The sequence below is a fragment of the Lepisma saccharinum genome, chromosome 27 (assembly GCF_977018435.1).
Source record: "Lepisma saccharinum chromosome 27, izLepSacc3.1, whole genome shotgun sequence".
In the NCBI taxonomy this organism is placed as follows: Eukaryota; Metazoa; Arthropoda; class Insecta; order Zygentoma; family Lepismatidae; genus Lepisma; species Lepisma saccharinum.
Window position 1 is genome coordinate 41,995,729 of NC_139255.1, and position 23,741 is coordinate 42,019,469.

Here is a 23,741-nt window from a genome sequence, read left to right on the forward strand (position 1 = left end):
TGGAGCATTCGCTATGTTATAGGCGACTGGTTAAGAAATATATAAATAAATCTCAATTAAAAGGTGCTCTGTTCAGACTTCAGAGCCATCTGTAGCCCGTTTGAAGCATGGGATTCCGGTTACACTTGGTATAGAGACAATGGAGACCATGAAGAAGCGAATGCTGACGGAAAAAATAGTTCAAATTTTCACCACCAGGTTGAAATGTGGCGCTGAAATCTATTACACAGTGAACAACATCCCGAGGAACGATTCGTAAGACTTGATAACGCTGCCTTACGCTTCCAAAGCGTCATTCACCTTGACGTCAAATTACTGGTTGTTACTGCAGCGTCACCTGGTGGTGAAAATTTGAACTAGTTTTTTCGTCAGTATTCGCTTCCCCATAGTCTCCATACCAACTCTACCAAGTTTCACCGCAATCCCATGCTTGAAACAGGCTACAGTGCGCTATGAATAGGGCAACTTTAATTTTGACCACCCTGTATAAGCTGATAATTAATTATTACACATCAGGTTTTAAAACTGAAGACATTTCAATGACTACATACTACCATCAACAATACTCAAACCCACGCCACGTCACTAATACACATTTAGAGTGTTTCGTAGTCCTTATTGGAAAGTTTTCCATTTCTCCGACCATTAACAGAGATAAATCATCAAACAAGTCCAACAGAAGTTCATTTACACGACACTGTATGGATACCAAAGAAACACTGGATGTGAATTCGCTGAGAAAATATATTTAAACCACTGCTAACCAACAGCCTTCCTAAGTGACGCGGACTATAGTAACTTCATCAGATGAGCATAAGCGACTGCAGAGTGAAACACTTCGCAATTTCCATTCCACCAGGCTATATTATCACAGCATCGTTGTTTTGGTATATTGCAAATTTATTCCGCATTTTTGGACTGCACTGTACACGCAAGGAACCACAAATGATGCAGATAAAATGCATATGATAACATCTCTTCATGCAAAACATTCAGCATCAGATACGAGAGCAAACGGAGGGAAAAAAATGGACAGCGTATCCTGGCATGCAGGCAACCCTTTTGATTTTATCGTTTCGCGGGTTGCCGACATACAAGGGGTTAAAAGTTTCTTTGTGACGACATAATGCAAGGTGTGGATATAAGTAGGAGCTTTATGTTTTTGGTAATGTTTCAAAAGCTTTTTCTTTATTCAAATGCCAATTTTTAATGCCTTTTTCGCCATTTAGAATGAAATTTTATAATTTTTTTTTTAAAAATTGTACATAACATATTTTTCTTTCTGTAAACTAAAGGTAAATTTCCCCGTGCATATAGCACCGTGCCATAAAGGCACATTTAGGGGATGTGGGGTAGGGGTCCAAACACTCTCGATATCGGCCATTTTAGAGGTGATGTGATCAGGACCACGCCCTGGCAGCCATTACCACATTGATTTGAGACTGGATGAGCCCCAGAGCCGATCTATGCGAGGTCAAGATCAGTAAAATTCGTACCAAGAACACCCACCCAGGGATTCGAACCTGGTTCTCCCGCGTGACAGTCAGACGCCATACCGACTAGACCAGCGTTATTTATTAGCACATTATGTTGCTGCCAGAGACAATTACAAAGCTGGAAAAAAGGAGTGAAACTCTTGTAGCACCCATGAAGGTCTTGAAGGAATCGGATCAGTAGCTGATTGAAGTGCCAGGAGGATAACGTTAGCTGATGCAGAAAAGTGCAAACGTGTAATGAGTGCAAAACTAGAATTGGAATAATGGAACACAATTTGTGATATTGTTAAAGGTGGAAATTCTTTTCTTAACGTTATAAACCTCGAATATAGTTATAAGTCCGCTTTATGCTCACATCGGACTGGGTCTACAGTTTAAAATGGGATTCGAACCACTGCGCAATGCATGTGGCTACATGCAGGATCGAACCCGGAACCGCTGGATTACAAGGCGAGATAGTTTCGATTTCGTCACGGTCTGATCTCTGGTTTCGAATAATATACACAAACATGTGCAAAAGTACTAATTAAAACAACTAAATACATAATATTTTGTACATTAATAAATGTATACCACACCCATTAATGTTTTAAATGTGCTACCCAATTAATGAGTTCATTATAATACACTGGCTGATTATCTGGCGTTGCCCGGGTATTTATTTAACCCAATCTTGTATAGACAGGAAAATAATGAATTCTAACTATAGTGTAGAATGTAACTAATTTTAAATGTGATTGTGAATGTCACCAATTAGCTTAGCGACTCCGAAAACTATGGATTCGACACAAATCTAGGTCATTTGTGGCATTTTATTTTTCACCCCCTGTCACACCCCATGCCAATAGATGATGCTTGAAGTTGAACCGCATTGGGAGTGTCACGAAAACTATGGATTCCATTCGCAACACAGCCTGAATGTTAGACAACCCGCGAAACACTATCGTTGTGCGGATTGCATAGAGTCACGGATGTCTGTTTGTGCGGAATTTAATATGGGTGGTCCTCGATTATTTTTACATGTCATCCCTTCCCACCCCTTTCCCTAGGGTTGCCAGGGGTGTCTTACCCCCACAGTATTTCTTTCCAGGTTGCAAGTGATACGCGTACCAAGTTTGGTTAAAATCGCTCCAGGCGTTTGAGAGTTATTGCTGAACAAACAAACACACATACATGCATTCTTATAAATATAGAGGTATTTCAGCAATACATACTCGTAAATCAAATCTCATTTCACTTTATATGTTTCAACATTGCTTTTGCAGTGTTTCCACTTGTAGTAATGTCGATACATACTCTGCATGTCTTCCATACTTACGATATTTACAGTTTGATTTAGGCGAAAGTTCATGTATAGTCACCAGCAATAACAAAATGGACATCTATATCCTCAAATACTAGCTTGCTTGTGTGTGTTGCCTAACTCGACGGTGATGAACGAGTTTCAATGGCAAGTCTTCAATAGAGTTGTCGCTGTAGAATTATGAAATATATGACACCATGAGGTAGTGTATTAATATCTAGGTGTTCCATTTCTATTGCTCGTGACTGTACCTTTGCTTCTCGTTCTTTAACGATACGAGATTCTCGGTTTGGACTAACTGTCGACAAGTCTCATTTGGTTCGATACTGTTCTCGATCTCGGAACATGGTGGCTGTTCTAGGGCCTTGATAAAATTCAAGTATAATTCCCGGTTTTCATAATAGCTTTCCAAAAATTCAAGGGTACGAGCAGATTTATTCTCAATTTCAGCCTTACGTATTATCACCTCTCACCGCTCACACCCACACAGACACAAATACGGGCGTCCCACTCGAAAGGGAACCCATGAATTGTCATGTCATTGGGTAAGTATTTCACCGAATGGTATCAAATTTGGACAGATTGCAGTTCAGTACATGAGAAAGTTGACGTAGCAACACTGTACGTCGTAAAGACTTAAGAAGCGGGTCAACAGGCAGGTTCAGAGAGTCGCCGTGTTTCAGTGAGGCGTGGCTTGATGTGACTTTGTCATTGTGTTGTTAGCAATGTATCGGTATTCTCTTGAAGAGCGCGTGTTTATTGTCAAACAATATTGGATAAATTGCTCCTTTAAGACATGTCGGCGATTGTTTGTGGAACGTTTTGGTGGGCGAAAGAAACCGTCGAAACACTGCATACACAGTTTAGTGAGGAAGTTTGAAACCAGCGGAACGGTGATGGATCTGCACGGCGGGGGACGCCCGCAATTGTCTGTCGACAAAATTGCTGATGTTCAAACGCGCTTGTTGGCCTCTCCCTCAAAGCCTCTTCGCTGTTTATCGCAGGAAAGTGGAATGTCACGAAGCACGTGTCAGTTGTTCAAGAACTGAAAGCGACCGACCACGATACACGCATCAGGTTTTGCCGTTGGTTTCAGACAACTGGCATTTTGGAACACACCTGGTTTAGTGATGAGGCGTGGTTCCATCTGAGCGGTTACGTAAACTCACAAAGCACGCGTGTATGGGGTAGTGAGAACCCACATGCAGTGTTCGAGGAACCACTTCTTTCGCAAAAGATAGGCGTGTTCTATGCATTATCACAGCGGCGCATAATTGGGCCTATTTTTTTAACACTACTGTGACAATATAAAGGGTCTGTGCGATTCCAATTAATCCAAAATTTCTAATTCAATTCAATTAAACGGTACATATATTTAAAATATTTAATTTAAAGTGTAGAGTTTACGTTTGCCATTTCACATACTCAGACTCGAAATACATCTACAAGCACAAGTCACAACCGTTACGGGATATACTAATATACGAATATTTGTTAATTGTATAAGAATTTCAAACTCCAGTTTACTTAATCAACTTCAAGATATCTTATCTTGCAATAATCTTCCGTCCCTCAGATAGATTGTTCTGCAAAGGACACTAAAAAGAAAACGAACTGAGAGAATTCTTTAATTTTCCACGCAGATTTAGTTTATTTTCCTTCGTCGATAAAAAAAAATTAAACTGTGAAAAACTTGCCTCAGAGCATTAATAAATATGTATAAATTCAATGGGATTTGAATTAATAAAAGTTGCAATCTTTCACGTCTACGGAGAAAAGTTCAAGTAGAATTCACGCATAATTCCCGAAGACAATAATTCACCCATAATTCCCGGAATTCAAGGAATTCCCGGTGAGTAGCCACCCTACGATCCTTCATGTAAATCCAGCACTGACACACCTTCAAGGTCAAACGTGAATTATTTAAAGAGGACAGCTCGTTATGTGAACTATATATTATGTCCCAAAAATAGGACAAGCGCAATAACGTGGCTTCTCCGCGTGGAGGATTCTGGGTAAACTGAGAACAGAGAGAATAAATATACACGAAACTATTCCTAGGGACTCCTGGTACCTGTCCTCGACGCTCTGCCTAAACCAAATATTGAGGTTGTAATTCATTGTTCCGGCGAAATGAAGAAGCGATCGTGCCCTTTTACAAAGGGATTCCTGTTAGGAAAAAGTGTTTTGCATGATTGCTGGTTTATAATACTGGAACATAGTAGACGACTATGGATTGTTGCCAAATCGTATTTCATACCACTTGGCGGTCATCCGCATGAAATTCCAATGGGATGAATACTGAACTCCATAACCCAACAGCCTTCTAAGGGTTAAAGCCTGACAGAACTGCTTTTCTATTGGGTGGCGCCTTGTCAGCGCCGCATCGAGTCCCTAGGTGAACGCCAGTGTTGCCAACAGCACGAGAGAAAAACTTGCTAAATCGCAGCCAAAATGGAGCTAAAATTCACATCCAAGGGGCTAGATTTACAAAGGTGCGGCTGCGCACTGAAAAAAAATTCTGGTTCTTAATTCTTGGGTGTTTTGGTGCAAAATTTATGAAACTCAAGAACCACAAGTAATCAACTGTCAAGATGAGGGGCATACGCTCAAGTAAATAAAATTTTCTTAACTTAAATAATTTATTTCCCCCGTAAATTGTGGTGCAGTAGATTACATAAAAGCATTACACATTTTCGGCATATTCCTCCTTCATATATATGCACACGTACACTCACACACACACACGGCCGCACGCACGAACTAGTCTCTGAGCGAGCCTACTGTTACGCACCGCACTTCTGTGAACTTTCAAGGACCAGATGCAATGCAACTGAACAAAGATTCGCATTTTCTGGAATCGACGTTATCCGTAATTCGCCTCGGACTACACAGCATACCAAAACCAGAAACAAGGGGATAAAGTGACAATGTGCACTTGCTACCTGCTCCCCAGGAGGGGTCGCAGGACGAGCTTGCAGGTGCAGAGGAGAGTCGGTTAAGTGAATTCTTCTTTGCAGTTTACTGAAATACCAATAAACATTTCATTACTGAAAGGGCTAGGTTTGTAGCAAGATTTCTCTCTGTAGAGCTAAAAAGCCCCTTGGGGCCTTTGCTGAATTTTGGGGCTGAGGACGTACTCCAAAGGGCCAGTTCTGGCCCCAAAAGGGCCAACTTGGCAACACTGGTGAACGCTGGGTGAACGCCGGAATTTTGGGTCTCCTTCCGGGAATCGAACCCGGGACATCTCGCACCGAAGGCGGGAGTGATAGCAGGATTGCTATGCTATGAATGGGTTTTTTTAAACAGTAAGGGTCAATCCGTGGTTCATATATGGAGAATTTCACTGTTAATAAAAGCATTCAATGTGCGTTATGGCATCAATCTCGTTGTTGTACCAGATTTGTACGAGCTGAGACTTTCAGAATACAACCAAATAACCTCTCCCCCACGTAGTACACCCTTGACTCCACTTTGCAGACTAACGAGGCTCTGGTGCCTGGACCCACAGCCAGTATAATCCTCCGAGGCTAGTGTTTTGTCGTCCAAATATGTTTGATTTGATTTCTGCTATTGTCGTTTTCTTGCTATTTGTTCTAATCGCAACGGTAAGAATGATTGATGATCTGATTGATGAAGGGACACCCATGCCCAGGTCGGGATTCGAACCCGGGATCCCTGGAGTTGCAGCGTGCTGTACTAACTGCTCGGCGGACATATATGTCTGTGATTGTCTCATCACCAGCCATTCCCATCGTCACGATTAGCCAAAAGCGGCTAAAAACCTATGCAAAATAAACTAAATCAAATCGTTCTGGTACTATCCTTATTTTAGGTGAACCGCCATTCCTTACCATGATTGTACGCCCTAAGGCGCTGTTCGCTGCTCACAATCAGTTTCCTCAAGTTCATTCTAACACCGCCTCCAGCTCTACTTTATTGTCGCCGTATTTCTTGCCTGCAAAGACTCCATGAAGTGTTCTTTCGTCCTCCTTGAGAGGTGCATTGTCTCTCCGTCTCCATCTAAAGAGTGGAGCATTCTGAGACTCCACTTTTTGTCTTTAAGGTGAGCTGTCTTATCAGTTAAGTCATGGCTCTAGATTGATGCACTCTTTAATACAAGAGACCAAGCCTCAACAATGACAAGCAAATATAGAGGTTCTGCATTCAATTTTTAAAAGGTTTTTCATGTCCATTCAAGAGTTTAGACTGACATCAACAGATGTCAAACCCTACTTTGTACCAGAGGTGTTCATGTTTAACCAACCTCACCCTCACGACTCACGTAAGCCCTTGTCCTTCCTCAAAAGTTTTCCGGAGGGTGAGGTCTACCCTCATGAGGGTCGCTTCTGTAGTTAGGTAGACTACACTATTAGGTTATTCTGCTTGAAGCAATAATTGAATTGAATGGTTGTAAAACCAAGTCCACTTTATGCACAGTAGCGCTAATCGGGACTGGATCTACAGTTTAAAGCGGGATCCGAACCACCATGTGCCTCCACCGGGTATCGAACCCGGGACCCCTTGATTACAAGGGGATGACGCTACCACTGCGCCATCAAGGCACACTTGAAGCAATAAGTATTATAAATCATTGTAAGGAACATGAAATATGTTTTTCCGCCTTAGTTCAGGTAACAAAAATACACAGTTTGCTCCTAATCGGTGTGAATTCATTTAAACTAATTCAGTAGGTTAGGTTTTTAGAATATGCCCACTAAAATGTTCTTCACACAAAAATAAAATACAAAAAATAATAATGCACAAATACGATGAACAACTTCGTTCAATGCCAATACACTTAACAAAAGTCGTAAAGAAGAAATACTAGTATACACCATAATCGAATTTGAGTTACTGCGGTAGCTCAGTCGTTATGGAGTCTTGACTACCATGCGAGAGATCCGGGTTCGATCCTCGGCGGAGGAGAACCTGGTTTTTGCCACCTGTTGAAGCGGCTCCAGTGCGCATCCAGCGTCGTATAAAGTAGGAACTTGGAAGAAACTCTGAGGGGTAAAGGCGGCTAGGGGCGTGGTGCTGATCACATCGCACCACGTGATCAAGAAAGTGTGGGGACTTAACTCCACACCCCTATACACCTTCATGGCGTGGTGTAAAGCACAGGGGGAGCACTTTGCTTCTTATCACCAATTTGAGTTTCCTAACGTACATCACAACGCTAGATGGTGCTCAAATCGTAATTTTGAAATTGACATGTCAAAGTGATTATACACAGAGATAATAAAGAAAATACCGCAAGAGAATTAGAAGTTTTTAAAATCTTTACAACTAAGGCCAGAGTGTATTTTATTTTTTAATAAAAGGGAAATTCTATCCAAGACACGCGCCAGATCAATCAGATGTGCAATGAAGCAAAGGAGATGAACTGGTCTGCTGGCACACACTAAAAAATATCACAATGTCCTGGGAATTGTACTCTGCTCATAGGTATTAGTTACTATCTGATATCATAGAACTGTACAATCGATGTAAATGTTAAATGTTAAGTTCGTTATAGAGACACGTATGGCTCAACATAACTGCAATGCGTATAATTACACTTATGTACTTTTGTAGAACGGCCTTGTAGTTAAATAGGTAACAGTTTCATACATCGGAGACATATTTCTTCAATTTTACACAAGAAACTACTTATGGAAATTAGTTTGTCCAAGGTTTACAACGTTCGTCGAGGTATTTTCTTTCATCGTGGAATATATTTGACCGGGAAATCATGTATATTTCAAGCGAAATATCTCACCGACGCACAATTGCCATTGCTTTCATTTACTTGCCCTACGACAACCGGATGCTGCATACGTTTGATGACGTAAGCCCCTGTCAGTGTTTCAATCCCCTTTTTTTTACTATGCTTGCCTAACGTAACCAAACCTAACCTAACCTTATCGGAAATGGTTCGTGGGGCTATCTGTGAATGGTGTGTGGGGCTATCCGTGAATGGTTCGTGGGGCTATCCGTCAGCTACCCGGGCTATCCGTCAGATACCTGTGCATAATGTATAATTTCCACCGGTGACGAACACGATAGTATGTATTTTTCTGTGCAGAAGGTTGAAACACTGCATACCCACAACGTGAGTCAAGATGTGCCCGCCATATTGTGTGTTCCGGAAGCGAAGAAAGGAATAAAAAAAAGCACTCATAATGTGAAAAATTGCGTTTGTTTTCGTGGAAAAAGCATAATGCAACCTTGAACTATGTTCCGCAATACACAATTGGTAAGTACGAATCATGCGAAACACAAAATATGCGATTTTAATGTGTCTCCGATCTATGAAACTGTTACCTAAATATCTACATTTCGACTCCAAGGGAAACAAGCACAACAATTTTGAAATGTTATAGTCCTCGCACGCTTATAGATTGTAGATTGCAAAGACTGCATGGTAATGCAACAACAGTGTGCAAATTTCAAGTATTCGAATTGTCGGGAAATTTACAGTGGTTACGTCAGTACGCCGTGCACGAACATTCAATCCGGATCGCGTTCCACCGCTTGTAACTTCCAAATTTCTACGCCATTAGCCTAATTAACTAATGCCTGAACGAATTAGACCATTCCCGTTACGTTTTCCAGCATAGACGAAGCCGCGAGATGCATTCTGGGTAATTACCCATGCATCAAATGTTTCTGAGAACGAACGGCGAGCTCTGCGAAAATTATCGCACCGCTATGATAATTAACGAGCAGATTCCAACCCTGCCGCGCGCTGGGAAGTAATATGCTGCAACGATGCTCTACATCAAAGGGCAACTGTCAATAGGCAATTGTTTGCGCCCGCCCGCTCTCGAACGGTTGAGAATGCCGAGTGGGACAGAGCCATTGTTGACTTCGCAAACCCTGATCTTTGTTAACTGTTGTTTGGCTTTGCCAGCGAAGCGATTTTGACGAGAGATACAAATGAAATTCTTGCTGAAACACAAATAGATATGCAGATGCACTGCACTGTCTTCGAATTTGCACAGTTCTGAATAACTGAGCGACGATAACGCAAACCATTATCTCTCGTTGAAAGGCTAACAGTTTGACACTGTGTAACTGGTTGCTTCAGTTTCGTACTAACAAGCTATTTTTATACAATTTGCTTATATTTTTTGGTATAAATTCGTTTTTAATCCAGTGTGTTCTGTGGTACCACGAAAGTACGTAATTCACGGGTGACAGCGCAAGGGCAGTTCAGAAGGGAGTATGGGAAAGGAATAAGGCGAGAATGTGAAATTTTCGCGGTTAATCCGTTTCGCTGTTGTTCCTTTCGCTTTTAATCCATTTTTCTGTTGTTCCTTTCGCGCTTAATCCGGTGTTCAAGTTTCGTTTCGTGCTTAATTCGGTTCGCTGTTATTCCTCTCGCGCTTATTGCGGTGTTCAACTTTGGTTTCGCGATTAATCCGTTTCGTTGTTGTTCCTTTCGCGCTTAATCCATTTTTCTGTTGTTCCTTTCGCGCTTGATCCGGTGTTCAAGTTTCGTTTCGCGCTTAATCCGGTTCGCTGTTATTCCTTTCGCGCTTATTGCGGTGTTCAACTTTGGTTTCGCGATTAATCCGTTTCGCTGTTGTTCCTTTCGCGCTTAATCCATTTTTCTGTTGTTCCTTTCGCGCTTAATCCGGTGTTCAAGTTTCGTTTCGCGCTTAATCCGGTTCGCTGTTATTCCTTTCGCGGTTATTACGGTGTTTAACTTTGCTTTCGCGATTAATCCGTTTCGCTGTTGTTCCTTTCGCGCTTAATCCATTTTTATGTTGTTCCTTTCGCGCTTAATCCGGCGTTCAAGTTTCGTTTCGCGCTTAATCCGGTTCGCTGTTGTTCCTCTCGCGCTTCTTGCGGTGTTCAATTTTGGTTTCGCGATTAATCCGTTTCGCTGTTGTTCCTTTCGCTCTTAATCCATTTTGCTGTTGTTCCTCTCCAGTGTGGCTACTCTAGGACCATGATAAAGTTCAAGTACATTTCCCGGTTTTCAAGGCGAACTTTACAACAATTCAAGGTTGGAAGCAGATGTTCTCTATATTTCAACCTTACGTATTACCGCCACTCAACACTCCCCGCCCCCCCCCCCCACACACACACAAATATAGTAACAATATAAAGGGTCTGTGTGATTCAAATGTATCCAAAAATTATAATTCCATTAAATTAAACGGCATATTCGAAACATTTAACATGAGGTCCGTAGTTTGCCATTTCACATATTCAGACTCGAAATACTACAAACACAAGTAAAAAATGTTATGTTATATATTCTAAACTGCGAAAAATTGTTAATTGTGTAAGAATTTCAAACTCAAATCTACATAATCATCTTCAAGATATCTTATCTTGCAATAATTATTCATCCTTCAGATTGCTCTACAAAGGACAGTTACAAAGTAAATGGATCGAGAGAATTCTGATAAACATTAAAACTAAACTGTCAAAAACACGCCTCAAGCCTCATTTATAAATATGTATAAATTCAATAGGATTTGGATTAATAAAAGTTGCAATTTTTCACATCTATGGCGAAAATTCAAGCAGAATTCACCTATAATTCCCGGAGCCAATAATTCACGCAGAATTTCCGGAATTCAATGAATTCCCGGTAAGTAGCCACCCTGTTATCGCGCTTATTCCGGTGTTTCAGTTTGGTTTCGCGATTAATCCGTTTCGCTGTTGTTCCTTTCGTGCTTAATCCATTTTTATGTTGTTCCTTTCGCGCTTATTGCGGTGTTAAAGTTTCGTTTCGCGATTAATCCGTTTCGCTGTTTCATGCAACGCTCGAAAGAGAGCGAAACAACGGCAACCTGGTGCAGGCGAACGGGGTGAGCCATTGGTCGCCGCTGTTGCATTACCCATTATTGCTACTCACATCTGTCGGGAGTATGAGAACTCTTATACACTCAGGACTTGCTGGGTGAAAATATGGGAAACTCGATTATGAAACATTGCATAACTATTTATTTAAATAAAGGCTCGTTGAACATACTTTAGTCAAAACTTGCTTACAATTATCATAATTTACAAGTCCAATTTACAATAAAAATTCCTTTGCATAAATCTGCACTCGTTTACAATGGCTGGATGAGAAATATTGTCTAAACCAAAATTAATAACAATTCTTAAACAATTTAATATTATTAAAATGTGCCCTTATTAATTCTAAAGTTTCCCTACTTTGGCGCTACTAACCTTTAATCAAGTGCCAATGACATTGATACTAACATTTACTTTTCCTGATTATAGTCATGGCCCTCATTAAACACCTTATCTCTCTCAGAGCGAGGAGTAGGGGGGGATATATAAACCAACAGTATAACGTTCTGGCATTTTTACACTCAGTATATACATACTGGTACGAACATACGTTCGGGTGCCTTCCCACCGTACGCGGTGACAACACCGGGGATCGAACCAGTCGGTATGACAGAGTACCTCCTCGCAGCACGAAGCCGGGATCGAATCTGGTTCGTTTATCTACCGCTCAGTTATAGACTTGGGGACGAGCCAACTAAGGCTCGGGTACCTTGTTCCTCAGCACGCGGCTGGGGTCGAACCAAGGTTCGGATACCTCTCCTCAGTCTTACAGACCAGGCTGTTAGGGCTGGAGGTGGATCTCTCAGCCTAAGCTGAGGAGCCAGCCCTCGATGTGCTCCAGTCAGTGTCCACAAACCAACTACCACTAGGGCCACACTCAGGCTTCTTTTATAGCATTGGGAGCCCTGATCGCAGCGTAAGCATGTGGCGATTTTAGGAACTACTTAGATTTACTATGGTTGCGTTGACCAGCTGCGCACAGTAATAACTACTACCGAGGCGCCTCTAGTGGCATACATATGAACTCTGTGCTTAAGGTATATTGAATACAGCCAAAGTTACCAACTTAGGGTATTAATTACCATACAGATCAGAAATGCCATTACAAAATAAGCTAATGAAAATACAACCTTAATAATTTACTGTATAAACTTACAAACCAGGCTGACAGCCGGAGACATTACATGTTCCATTCGCGCTTAATACATTTCCTGTTGTTCCTCTGGCGCATATTCCAATGTTCAAGTTTCGTATCGCGCTTAATCCATTGCGCTGTAATTCCTTTCGCGCTTAAACCTATCGCGTTAATTAATTCCTTCTTCTTTATTCCGTTCGCGATTAATCCGTTTCGGGTATAAACCTTTCGTGTTTATTCCATTCCGCTCGTTTGTTCCCTGCCCTTTCGCGTTTAGTCAGTTTCGCTGTTATTCCACCATCCCCAGATGGTAGAAGCATCAAAGCATGGTATGAAAAGTTCAAGGAGACAGGCGGTGTTCGTGACATGCCCAGAACGGGTAGGCCTGCTGCGAGTGAAGTGACTCTGGACGTGGTGAGCGCCACGTTTCAGCGAAGTCTTTGGAAATAAACGTCCGTACCTAGAGAACTGGGTATACTTCAGAGCACAGTGCTTAAAAAGTTTGCACCAACATCTTCGTGTTAGCAGCGGTGACTGAACAGATGTTGTCTAACACATGGAGAGAAATCGAATATCGTTTAGACTTGAAACAAATGCCGCAGATGGATTTTATGAACAAAACAAGAAACTTATGATTTTGGAGGACATTTCGAAACCAAATCATATCTGTGCCTAACGTTAAAAAACGTTTTGAGTTTTGGCGCCATTTCCAAAAAGCAACATATCTCTACCTATCGGACCTTTTCTGTAAAAAAAAATGGTCGCAATGTTAATGCTCACCATGTATATTTCTAGAAGGACCGTGATAGTCACATTTACAGTGAAGTTTCCGAAACTAATTTCCTCAAGAAAATTCCTTCTTCTTTTGAGAATGAGAAAAGGAAAGGGGGGAGTCCCATTGGTGCAATAACATAATGTGCGGAGTGGAGGAGGGGAAGCCCCTCAGTTCCAAATGCAGATGCGTGAAACCCAATATAACTTTTACAATTTGTCATCTATAGGCAGAAATAAAGTAATTACTGAAGTTTCGTCTCACTCACCGTCCTTGTCGTAGTGGCTCCAGACGTCCATGAACTGATTGGCCGAAAGTTTCTTGAGCTCCCTGCTCTGAGGGTCTCTGTACTGTCGCATGAAGTTGGTGGCCTTCTCCAGGTTCAGCCTCTTGGCTGCCTTGGCTGCATCTGACGTCATAGCGGGCGGGATCTACCTGCTGTAAAAGGGAGCAACACAATTAGAAATGGTTTGCCTAGAAGCGACAATTAGAATCTCAAGCAAATTATAATTAGGTAAAGGTAAAGTTCCATGAAGGCACATTTAGGGGAAACTTTCCGTATCCGGAAAACGCCTGAAACTCGCTATTTATGTCACTTTCCATATTCCTACTTACGTATTCTGCATTGAGAAACATTGCTGAAGGTGACATTAAGCTTTTATCACGGAAATAATCTATATTTTCGACGTATGAAGTAAGTTTTGTTAGTTTCTTTTTCCCTTCGGTAACACGCTAAATAGCGGTCACAGTTTCACTACCGTACTCGGCATGCAGTGTTTCCACCCCACTCCACCCAAAAATACCTACGTAGCCCCACAAACTATTGACGCATAGCCCCACGAAACATTCATACATAGCCCACGAACCATTTCCGGTAAGGTTAGGTTAGGTTGGATCACGTTTAGGTTAGAATAGTTAAAAATTGGTTTAGAAAAAAATGCGTAGCCCCACACACCATTCTCGCATAGCCCCACAAACCATTCACACATAGCCCCACGAACCATTTGCGGAAACACGTGTTTGGAAAAAACACAAAACACGTGTTTGGAAACACTGACCGGGATTACGTCATCACACACAGGCAACATCCGGCTGGAAGGAAATGGATGCAACAGCTTTCGTGCATCGGTCACACATTTATATCGAAAAATAGATGATTTACCGGCAAAATTCAATGAACGATCTGAGAAAACACTTCCCCGAACTTCCACAAGTCTAAAGAAACTGCATTCGGTAAGTAATTTCTCCTGTAAATTTTAAGAATTCCGTTTTCCGGATACGGAAAGTTTACCGGGCTCTACATTCTATCGATCACTGCCATTTTGAAGATGATCTGATCAGTACCACGCTCCAGCCGGCTTTATTCCCCAGGGCTGCCCCCAGGTACCCATTGATTTGAGGCTGGTTGAGCCCCAGAGCCGATTTATGCTAGGACAAGGCCGGAAAAATTCCGACCTTAGATCAGTCCGGGTCTCAAGCGTGGCAGTCAGGCGCCCTACTCACTAGACCATTTATAGATAAATTTCCGCCAAGGTCTCAGCTAAAATGAAATAATAATTTATTTATTTATTTTCTTTGCACGTCTACAGAGGATTCAGCCTCCAATTACAGAAGGGATATACTACGTTTAGTTAACTGAATTGTTGTTTTAAGTGCACTTAATGCACAGAAAGGCTAATCGGGACTCAACCTACAGTTTAAAGTGGGAACCGAAACACTATGTGCCTCCACCGGCTATCGAACCCGGGACCCCTTGATTACAAGGCGCCTATTATACCACTGCGCCATCGGTGAGGCCCCGTTTGTTCATTTAATACAGTACAAATTGCGTGGGAATAAACAAGCACATATTCATACACACATAACATGACAAATAACATATGAGAACATATACAGAGCATTCCCTGTCATTCGCTACGAAACTCGGCGGCAAGCGGCCCGGCGTCAGCGCTTGTCTTTCCCGGTGAACGGGGTCCGCGACAGTCGCACGCTACAGTCTGTTTTTTTCGCTCTCCCTGCCTTCGCTCTCTTTCCCCTTCTGTTGACGTTGCAGACTGACGCCAGTATAATCCTCCCTCGGAAGTTGTGTTGTGTCCGTGTGTTGAAGATTGTGGCTTAATATGGCACCACAAAAGTTTACATTACAACAAAGGATTTATCTTGTCGAGTGTTATTTCGGAAAGGGGAATTGTGGAGAAGTGCGAAGACGTTTTGCAACGAAATTTCCTAGTGTTCCCGTTCCACACAGGACCACTATATTAAACCTAGTAAAAAAGTTTAGAGTAACAGGGTCAGTTCTGAATAAAAGTGGAAAGAAAAATGGGGAAATCTAAAAAATAAAGTATACAAAGACGATCCGCACACCATCCGTGAGTTAAAAGAGAGTATTGTACGAAAAATTGGGAGAATTACAGTAGACGAACTTGCACGTGTAAATGTCAATTTTCTTCGGAGATGCCAGGAATGTGTTGCAGCAGAGGGACATCATTTTCAACACCTTCTGTAGTCAAGGTTAGTACACAATATGAAAACTGTAATTTTAATAGCCGACTCTAGCGACTGTCGCGGACCCCGTTCACCGGGAAAGACAAGCGCTGATGCCGGGCAGCTTGCTGCCGAGTCTCGTAGCGAATGTCAGGGAATGTCCTGTATTATTCACATATAAACATACATTTAGGCAAGACGTTTATGATTAATTCATATGTATAGCACACTGCAAAAGGAACCAAGAAGTGTGTATTAACATTGATATTTAACAATCCATATTCTATCAGTATTTCGTTTCTTTATAGTACATAGCCTATTATTCTGTTATATCTGTCAGGTGGAAGTGAAAAATCTATATATTGTTGGTTTGCAGCCAGGATATTATGAGTATGGCACATTCTATTTATTGGGGAGTTTATTTATAGTTCTGAGGTTTTTGAAATCTAAGAAGTCAGAATATTTGTATTGCGCAGCTTATTTTTTCTTACATTAAATTGTATTGTAAATTATATTATGTTTACATGCAAAGGCGCCGCAGGAATTTTTCTCACGGGGGCAGAGTCAAATAAACTTTCATTACTCTTCTTCTTATTATTATTACTGCTATTATTGTTTTTATTCTTGTTATTATTATTACATTGATATTACTACTTATGTTTTTTAAATTACCTGTTTTTGTAATTTCCATATTCTGCACCGGTATATCTATATACAATTTGCATAAGTGTATACTTAACATTAATTCATGTAGGACAAAGCTGTTTTTATAGTTAGATAATCAGTGTAAAGTACACTGTAAGCTCAAATGAAACCCCATTTTAAATAATAATAATAATAGTTGCTGTAACTTACTGGCCTGTAAGTCAAAGAAAACAATGCTTTTTGTTATAAAATATCTCTACAATTTGAATTACATTAACTCTCTCCAGAAATCTCAGGGGGGAGGGGCACTTCGCCCATGTGCACATGTAATTGATAGATTGATTGATTTTGTTTATTTTACTTCTCTTTTCTGCCACCTGTGGCTCATCGCGAAGATGAGTGGCGAAAAAATGGAATGGGTTGAGAAACAAACACAACAGGAGTCGTGTGGAGGATCATACTGGCCGTGTAGAGACGCCAAAGCCTCGTTAGTCTGCATAATGTACAACGCGCTCTACTAAGTAAAAGGAACGTTGACATTTGGGTGTCCTCAAATAGGATCATCCCTACATGTAAGTTATTAACCAGCACAATTTAGCAATTCCTGTATTAGAGACTTATCCACATTTCCCCAGTAAACACCATTCTATTTTTTTCCTCCATGAGAGCATGGTTACGGTAAAGTGCAATAAGCCCTGATACCATACGTTCGATGGTTTGTCACCTCATCCATTTTATCTGATCCTTCATCTTCTCGGTTAGCCCAAAAGACAGAAAAGCGACGTGCAATAATCCATACCCAGAAAAAAGATAAAATAAATGTTCAATCTTAACTTAACAAAGGCGGTAGGGCGTCTGACTGCTACACGGGAGACCTAGTTTCGATTCCCGGTATGGTTGACCTAAGGAAGGAATTTTTCAGGCCATGTCCTTGCATAAAGCGTCTCTGGGGTGCGGCCATAGCGTGGTGCTGATCACATCACCTCCAAAACATGACCGAGATCGAGAATATGTGGGACCGCTACTCCCAACATTTCTACGTGCGACTCCAATGGAACTTTACATCCACTAAAGGTATTTTCTGATGTTCCGGCGGCCGATCCTAATGCAGGCAAAGGAAGTGGGGAGCTTGGAAGCGACCAGTGCAGCACGATAAGAAACGCAGCAGCCAGTAGAACGAGGTGCACGTAGTACGTCTTCCCGCCGCGTCGTGCCTCTCGGCGCCACTGCTGTTGTCTGGTTGGTCAGCGGTGTAATCATCGCTCCCTACTTCCCTTGCTAGAACTAGGATCGGCAGCCGTAAGAGTGGAAAATACCTATACTCTGTCCCAGCTAACTTTGGAGCAGTTGAACGAAAACAAGTCACTGCACAAGTAGTGACGCGAGACGGCTCCACCAATGAACACGTGAGAGGAACGGGATTGCGTGGAGTGGGGGAAAGCGACTGAAGTTACCAGCCTGCCCATCAGTTTCTACTGCTTCGCTCTGACCAACAGACTTCCCTCTTTTCTCTGACGCTATGCGCAGCCTTGCTCCACAGTTAGCTGGGACAGGATTTAGGTATAGTTGCCAACATTTGTTAGTCTGCGCAACGCTCTTCTAAACCAAGGATTCTCGGTTCAATTCCAAGGGTGTTTTCTTTCTGCTTGTCCCATTATATCAATTCATCAGTTCATCGTTGCTCTCGCGATTAATCTAGAAGTGAAATAACCAAAACGCTATTTATGTACACACAGAATATACGGAAAACTCAATATGCTGACCAAGGCAGAAATTTATTTTATTAAAAACATAAACTAAACGTAACGTTTCAACCTTCTAGCAAGGTCTTCTTCAGACTCTGAACCAAGTACAAATGTAACAAGGTACAAAACAGGACGATATATATACACAAACATTACTCCCCTCCAGACTATTAGAAAGTTGTTCTGGAACATTCTAGCAGGTGGCTTTCCCTTGTCAACTAAAAGGCTAAACATATTTTCTTCCATCTAGAATGTGGTTGGATTCTTTATCTCACGCTCTTTTTCCTTCATTCTTCTTCCTTCGTCTCTGACAAGGGAAAGCCACCTGCTAGAATGTTCCAGAACTTTCTAATAGTCTGGAGGGGAGTAATGTTTGTGTATATATATAGTCCTGTTTTGTACCTTGCTACATTTGTACTTGGTGCAGAGTCTGAAGAAGACCTTGCTAGAAGGTTGAAACGTTACGTTTAGTTTATGTTTTATAATAAAATCAATTTCTGCCTTGGTCAGCATATTTAGTTTTTCGTATCATAGAAACAAGGCTTAATGGTGTTAGAATATACGCAAGGAAGTAAGAGAAGGTTGCGTTTCATTTTACCCCATTTCTCGACTCCCCACAGCGTACGCACTTTCAAACAATAAGAGGTCGATAAGAGATTTCAACTTCCAGGCTCTCGTCGATCATTAGAAGGGGAAGTAGTGATTTGGAAAGGAAACTGAATTTCCTTAACTCAGGAGGGCGTTGACGTAATGCATTATTGAGGTGAGCTAGCCAATTATGTTTTGTTGTGTATCATCGACCCTCACGAGGAAGAATAACCTCTTCCTTGAAGGTCGACAAATGGGAGTTCCTTACTGAGCAGTGAATCCATAACATCTTTTGTTTCCTGCTCAAATCGAAGAATGAATTTGTTACTAAAACTATAGTTTCACTCTGACTATACTAAATGCTGAACATCATATTGCATAATACCGTTGGGATAGTTGGACTTATAGCTAATTGGTATGGTTAGATTATAACTAGGGCTCAAGTTGAAGACCTATAAATTGCCAAAAAAAAGACCTATAAAAAGACATAAAAATATCATAAATAGGACCTAAAAGCGGGAAAAAGGACGATCCAAACGTGATCCAAATTAATTAATAACTTCAGTTTTAATTATATATTTAATGAATAAAAAAATACAAAGTTCTGGTGGTATGGAACACACACCGCGAAAAAACTGAAAGCTTCAAAACAAGAGAAAGTTGCCACTTACAGCACGACTTTCCAGACAAATTACGGTTAAAGGACCTTGTACCGTACCTGCTTCAGTCGTCCAAAAATGTTTTTTCTCTCGTTTCAGGGATGGTTCAAATATATTTCTTTCTTTCTTTACTACACAACGGATGTTTAAGAGGTGATGAACTGATGATGATTCGAATTGAGAATGGGCAGTAAAAACGTAGTCGAAAGAAGGTGAAATTGAAAAAAAAAGCCGTTAAGATCTAAAAATAGGCTAAAAAAAGGACCAATAAGCCAAAAAACGCCGAAAAAGGCAAAAAAGGACAAATAAAACCCACCTTTTTTGGCCTACAATGACCTAAAATGAACATATATTATGTTGCCTCAACTTCCAAGAAAGAAAAGTTGGCTGGTGGTAGATAATTCTCATAGGAAATGTCACGGGTACGTGATAGAAGATTGTGAATAGGGGAAGATATCTTGAGGAAGATATCACTGGTGTCAGAAGAAAGCCAATGAGAACAGTTAAACATAACATGTATCTAAAAAGGATATACCGTATTTGCCGGTGTATAAGACGCATCCCATTTCTGGTACACTATTTTGAGGAAAAAGATTTATCACTGATTTTATAATTAACTAGCTGATTAGCCGGCGTTGCCCGGGTATTTATTTATCCCAATCTTGTATTAGACAGGAAAATAATGAATTCTAACTATAGTGTAAAATGTAACTAATTTTAAATGTGATCGTGAATGTCGCCAATTAGCTTAGCGACTCCGAAAACTATGGATTCGACACTAATCTAGGTCATTTGTGGCATTTTATTTTTAACCCCCTCTCACCTCCCATGCTGATAGGTGATGAACTTGAAGATGTACCGCATTGGGAGTGTCACGAAAACTATGGATTCCCCACTAATATCGGTCGTTTTTAAAACACAGCCTGAATGTTAGACAACCCGAGAAACACTATCGTTGTGCGGGATTGCATAGAGTCACGGATGTCTCTTTGTGCGGAATTTAATATAGCTCGATCTCGATTATTTTAAATGTCACCCCTTCTCACCCCACCATTAGGGGTGCCAGGTGTGTCTTACCCCCACAGTATTTATTTCCTGATTTCAAGTGATACGTGTACCAAGTTTGGTTGAAATTTCTCCACGCGTTCGAGAGTTATTGCTGAACAAACACACACACATGCATACATACATAAATGATTATACATTTACAATATTTCAAATATAAAGTAATATGTAGGTCTGCTATCAACAAATAACACCTAATCTTACTAGAGCTCTCGCCACGAAAATAGTCCAGCCAAGGTCACGCCACCCACGTACAGTGTTCGCAATAAGCAACAATTTCAACCGACGAAATCAACAGCATACGTACAACGCGCAAAGCGTGGACTGAGCAGCTTAGAAGAAGCGTGGCAACCCTGAAGGGCCAGGGGTGTGGACGAGGCAAAGGGAAGCTACGATATTGACATTAGCTGGAAAAATGCAGAAAAAAATCACTGATAATAGGAGAATGTAAAGTTGACTGTTGTTAAAAGAGTTAACATCTTGCACATTGTGTTTAACTCTTCTCACGACAGTCAACTTTTCAGCGTATCTGCAGATTTGTTGAAAATAAAGAAAAGGCTCCTGGAAAATTGTGATAACTAAGGCTACGATTTTGATGCAAATGCATCTTTTTTTTCGTAAGGCAGAAACGTTGCATAAGTAGATAGGAACGTGAATAAATTGGGATGCCTTTGTTAGGGCACTTTTTTGCATTTTTTGACCCTTTTTGGAGTAAAGGTAATTTTTTAAACATTTTAAACCGTTTGTAATTTTTCGGCATTTTAAAAGTCATATTATGCATTTTTCTACATTTTGGTGAAAGAAGGGGCATTTTACATGCAAATGTAACCCTTTGAAGGAGAGAGGTTCCCGACTCTCGTCTCATTGCCTTCAGCGCAGTTCTGAACGACTGTGTTTGAAGAAACAAAGAAATTCTGTGCAGTATTGTTGATACAAGCTGTTGTGTAACAATTCAATTCTCTTGTCCGACAACCGACAATCATTCATTTTTGAAAATTTGCATATGATTTTCGTTGTGTACCGCAACTCAGTACTTAAAGTGTAAAATATGACAAAAAGTGAACTTTCTTACTTGTACTACCATACGCAATGAACATGTGATAGATACTGAAACGTTAATTTGTAATTTGAATTTCTCTTGGTAGTTTATAAATTTGTTCTACAAATCTTTCAGAATTTATGGGTCATTTTTCTAAGTTTATAGGGCATATTTTCTTGAATTAATTAGGTCATAAATGCATTTTTTAAAGGTCATTTTTTGTCAATTTTAAGGTAATCAAAATCCTAGCCCTAGGATAAATATTGTGAAACACATCACGCAATAGATACGTTTAGAAGAATGAAAACTTTGCTATTAGGAAAATAGTGCAAGAAATATCACTGACAATAGAAGATTGAGAGGAGTTAGAGATATGTTTAGAAGAATGAAAATTTGAATGCAGGAAATATCACTGCTGATAGAAAAATATGAAGTTGAGTGTTGTGAGGAGTAGTTGATATCAGGTACGTTTTTTTTAAGCTTGTTCCATTATCAATCCCACAAGTTCATAAACTTTTGTCTTCTCGTTTAATATCTAAGTAAATAAAAGTTAAAATATACAAAACTGTAATTTTGCCTGTAGTATTATATGGGTGTGAAACTTGGTCCCTCACATTGAAAGAGGAACATAAATTGAGAGTATTTGAAAATAAGGTCCTTAGGAAAATATTTGGACCTAAAAGGGATGAGGAGACAAGTGAGTGGAGAAGGTTACATAATTTAGAACTACAAAATTTGTATTCATGTCCAGATATTATTAGAATAATTAAATCAAAAAGACTTAGGTGGAAGAAGATTTTACAGGATTCTTGTTGGGAAACCTGATGGTAAGAGACCAGTAAGAAGACCAAGACGAAGATGGAGGGATAATGTTGAGATGGACCTAAAGGAAATCGGTGAGGATGGAAAAGAGTATATAGATCTTGCTCAGGATAAGGACAGATGGAAGTCTGTATTGCTGCAGCCATGAACCTTCCGGTTTAAGAATGCTAGAGAGTTAGTTAGTTACAAGTTCATTGCTACTGTCGCGGTTAACCTTAGAAGTGAATTAACCAAACCGTTATACAGTAAAATTCACTACTTCCAAACTTCATGAAAAGCTACTAACAGTTATGCTATAAAATAAAAATGTTTAGACAGGGTGTCTACCAAAATAACAAAATTCTTGACTTCATGACTTTTTCTTGACCTCTATTTTCTTCTTCTTGGCCTTGTTTACCTGTTTGTTAACATTTACTTAATCGTCCCCTACGTAGGTAAAGTTGGAAATAAAGAACTTCACACACACAAGAATGTAATTCTAAAGAAACAAAGTGAAAAATCTTAACCACAACTCAATACAATTTTAGATTTCCAAATATTCAATTTTAATAAATCCAAGTACAGGTATATAACAATGTAAATTCACTATACTGTAAAAAATAGCAAACATTGTTGACCATATGCATAATTTCTTGACATTCTAAACTGGTAGAAACCCTGTTAGAGAAATGTCTGTACTAATACTAATAAAACTAATAAAATAAATTTACAATGAAAGTCCATTTGAAAAAAAAATAACTTATGGTTATACATGGATGAAGGGAGTATGTCCGTTATTTTTAATTACAGAAGATAATTACTTCGAGTAGTTTCTGAATAATCAGTTCACATTACCACCTTTACATATCGGCCCTTTTCTCTTAAGCCCCTGAATGGGAAAGTGCATATACTTCCTCAAGTATTGATTATGAAAGAGCACTTGAAACAAAGCCAGCCAAATCGCTATCAACGACATATCCGGGACGCTGGTGACAAACTCCCCGAACGTGATTCGAACAATAACGCCCCCTGAGCCTTCCTCTTCGTACCATAAAGTTCGAGTTGGGGAGCAACGGAACAACCCCCCCCCCCTAAAATATAGGTCGCACGCATATCCACGAATATTAATTTCGGCAGGCTGAATAATGGCTGCATTAATTTCACCGCCATTAAGTAATTAGTTCGTGTTGTAATGTGCATTGCGACT

General features: G+C 40.4%; 1 protein-coding gene across 3 annotated transcripts in view; it reads right to left on the minus strand.

Moving 5' to 3' along the window:
- Cbp53E (Calbindin 53E) overlaps window positions 1–23,741 on the minus strand; it is a 359,196-nt gene that overhangs the window by 206,244 nt on the left and 129,211 nt on the right. For 2 of the 3 annotated variants that reach the window (XM_083113521.1, XM_083113519.1), the window contains exon 2: window positions 13,777–13,946. In XM_083113521.1, the coding sequence (XP_082969647.1) occupies window positions 13,777–13,927 (151 nt within the window). In that variant the 5' untranslated portion in view covers window positions 13,928–13,946. The remainder of the gene's footprint in view (window positions 1–13,776; window positions 13,947–23,741) is intronic. The other variant, XM_083113520.1, reaches the window with a different exon arrangement.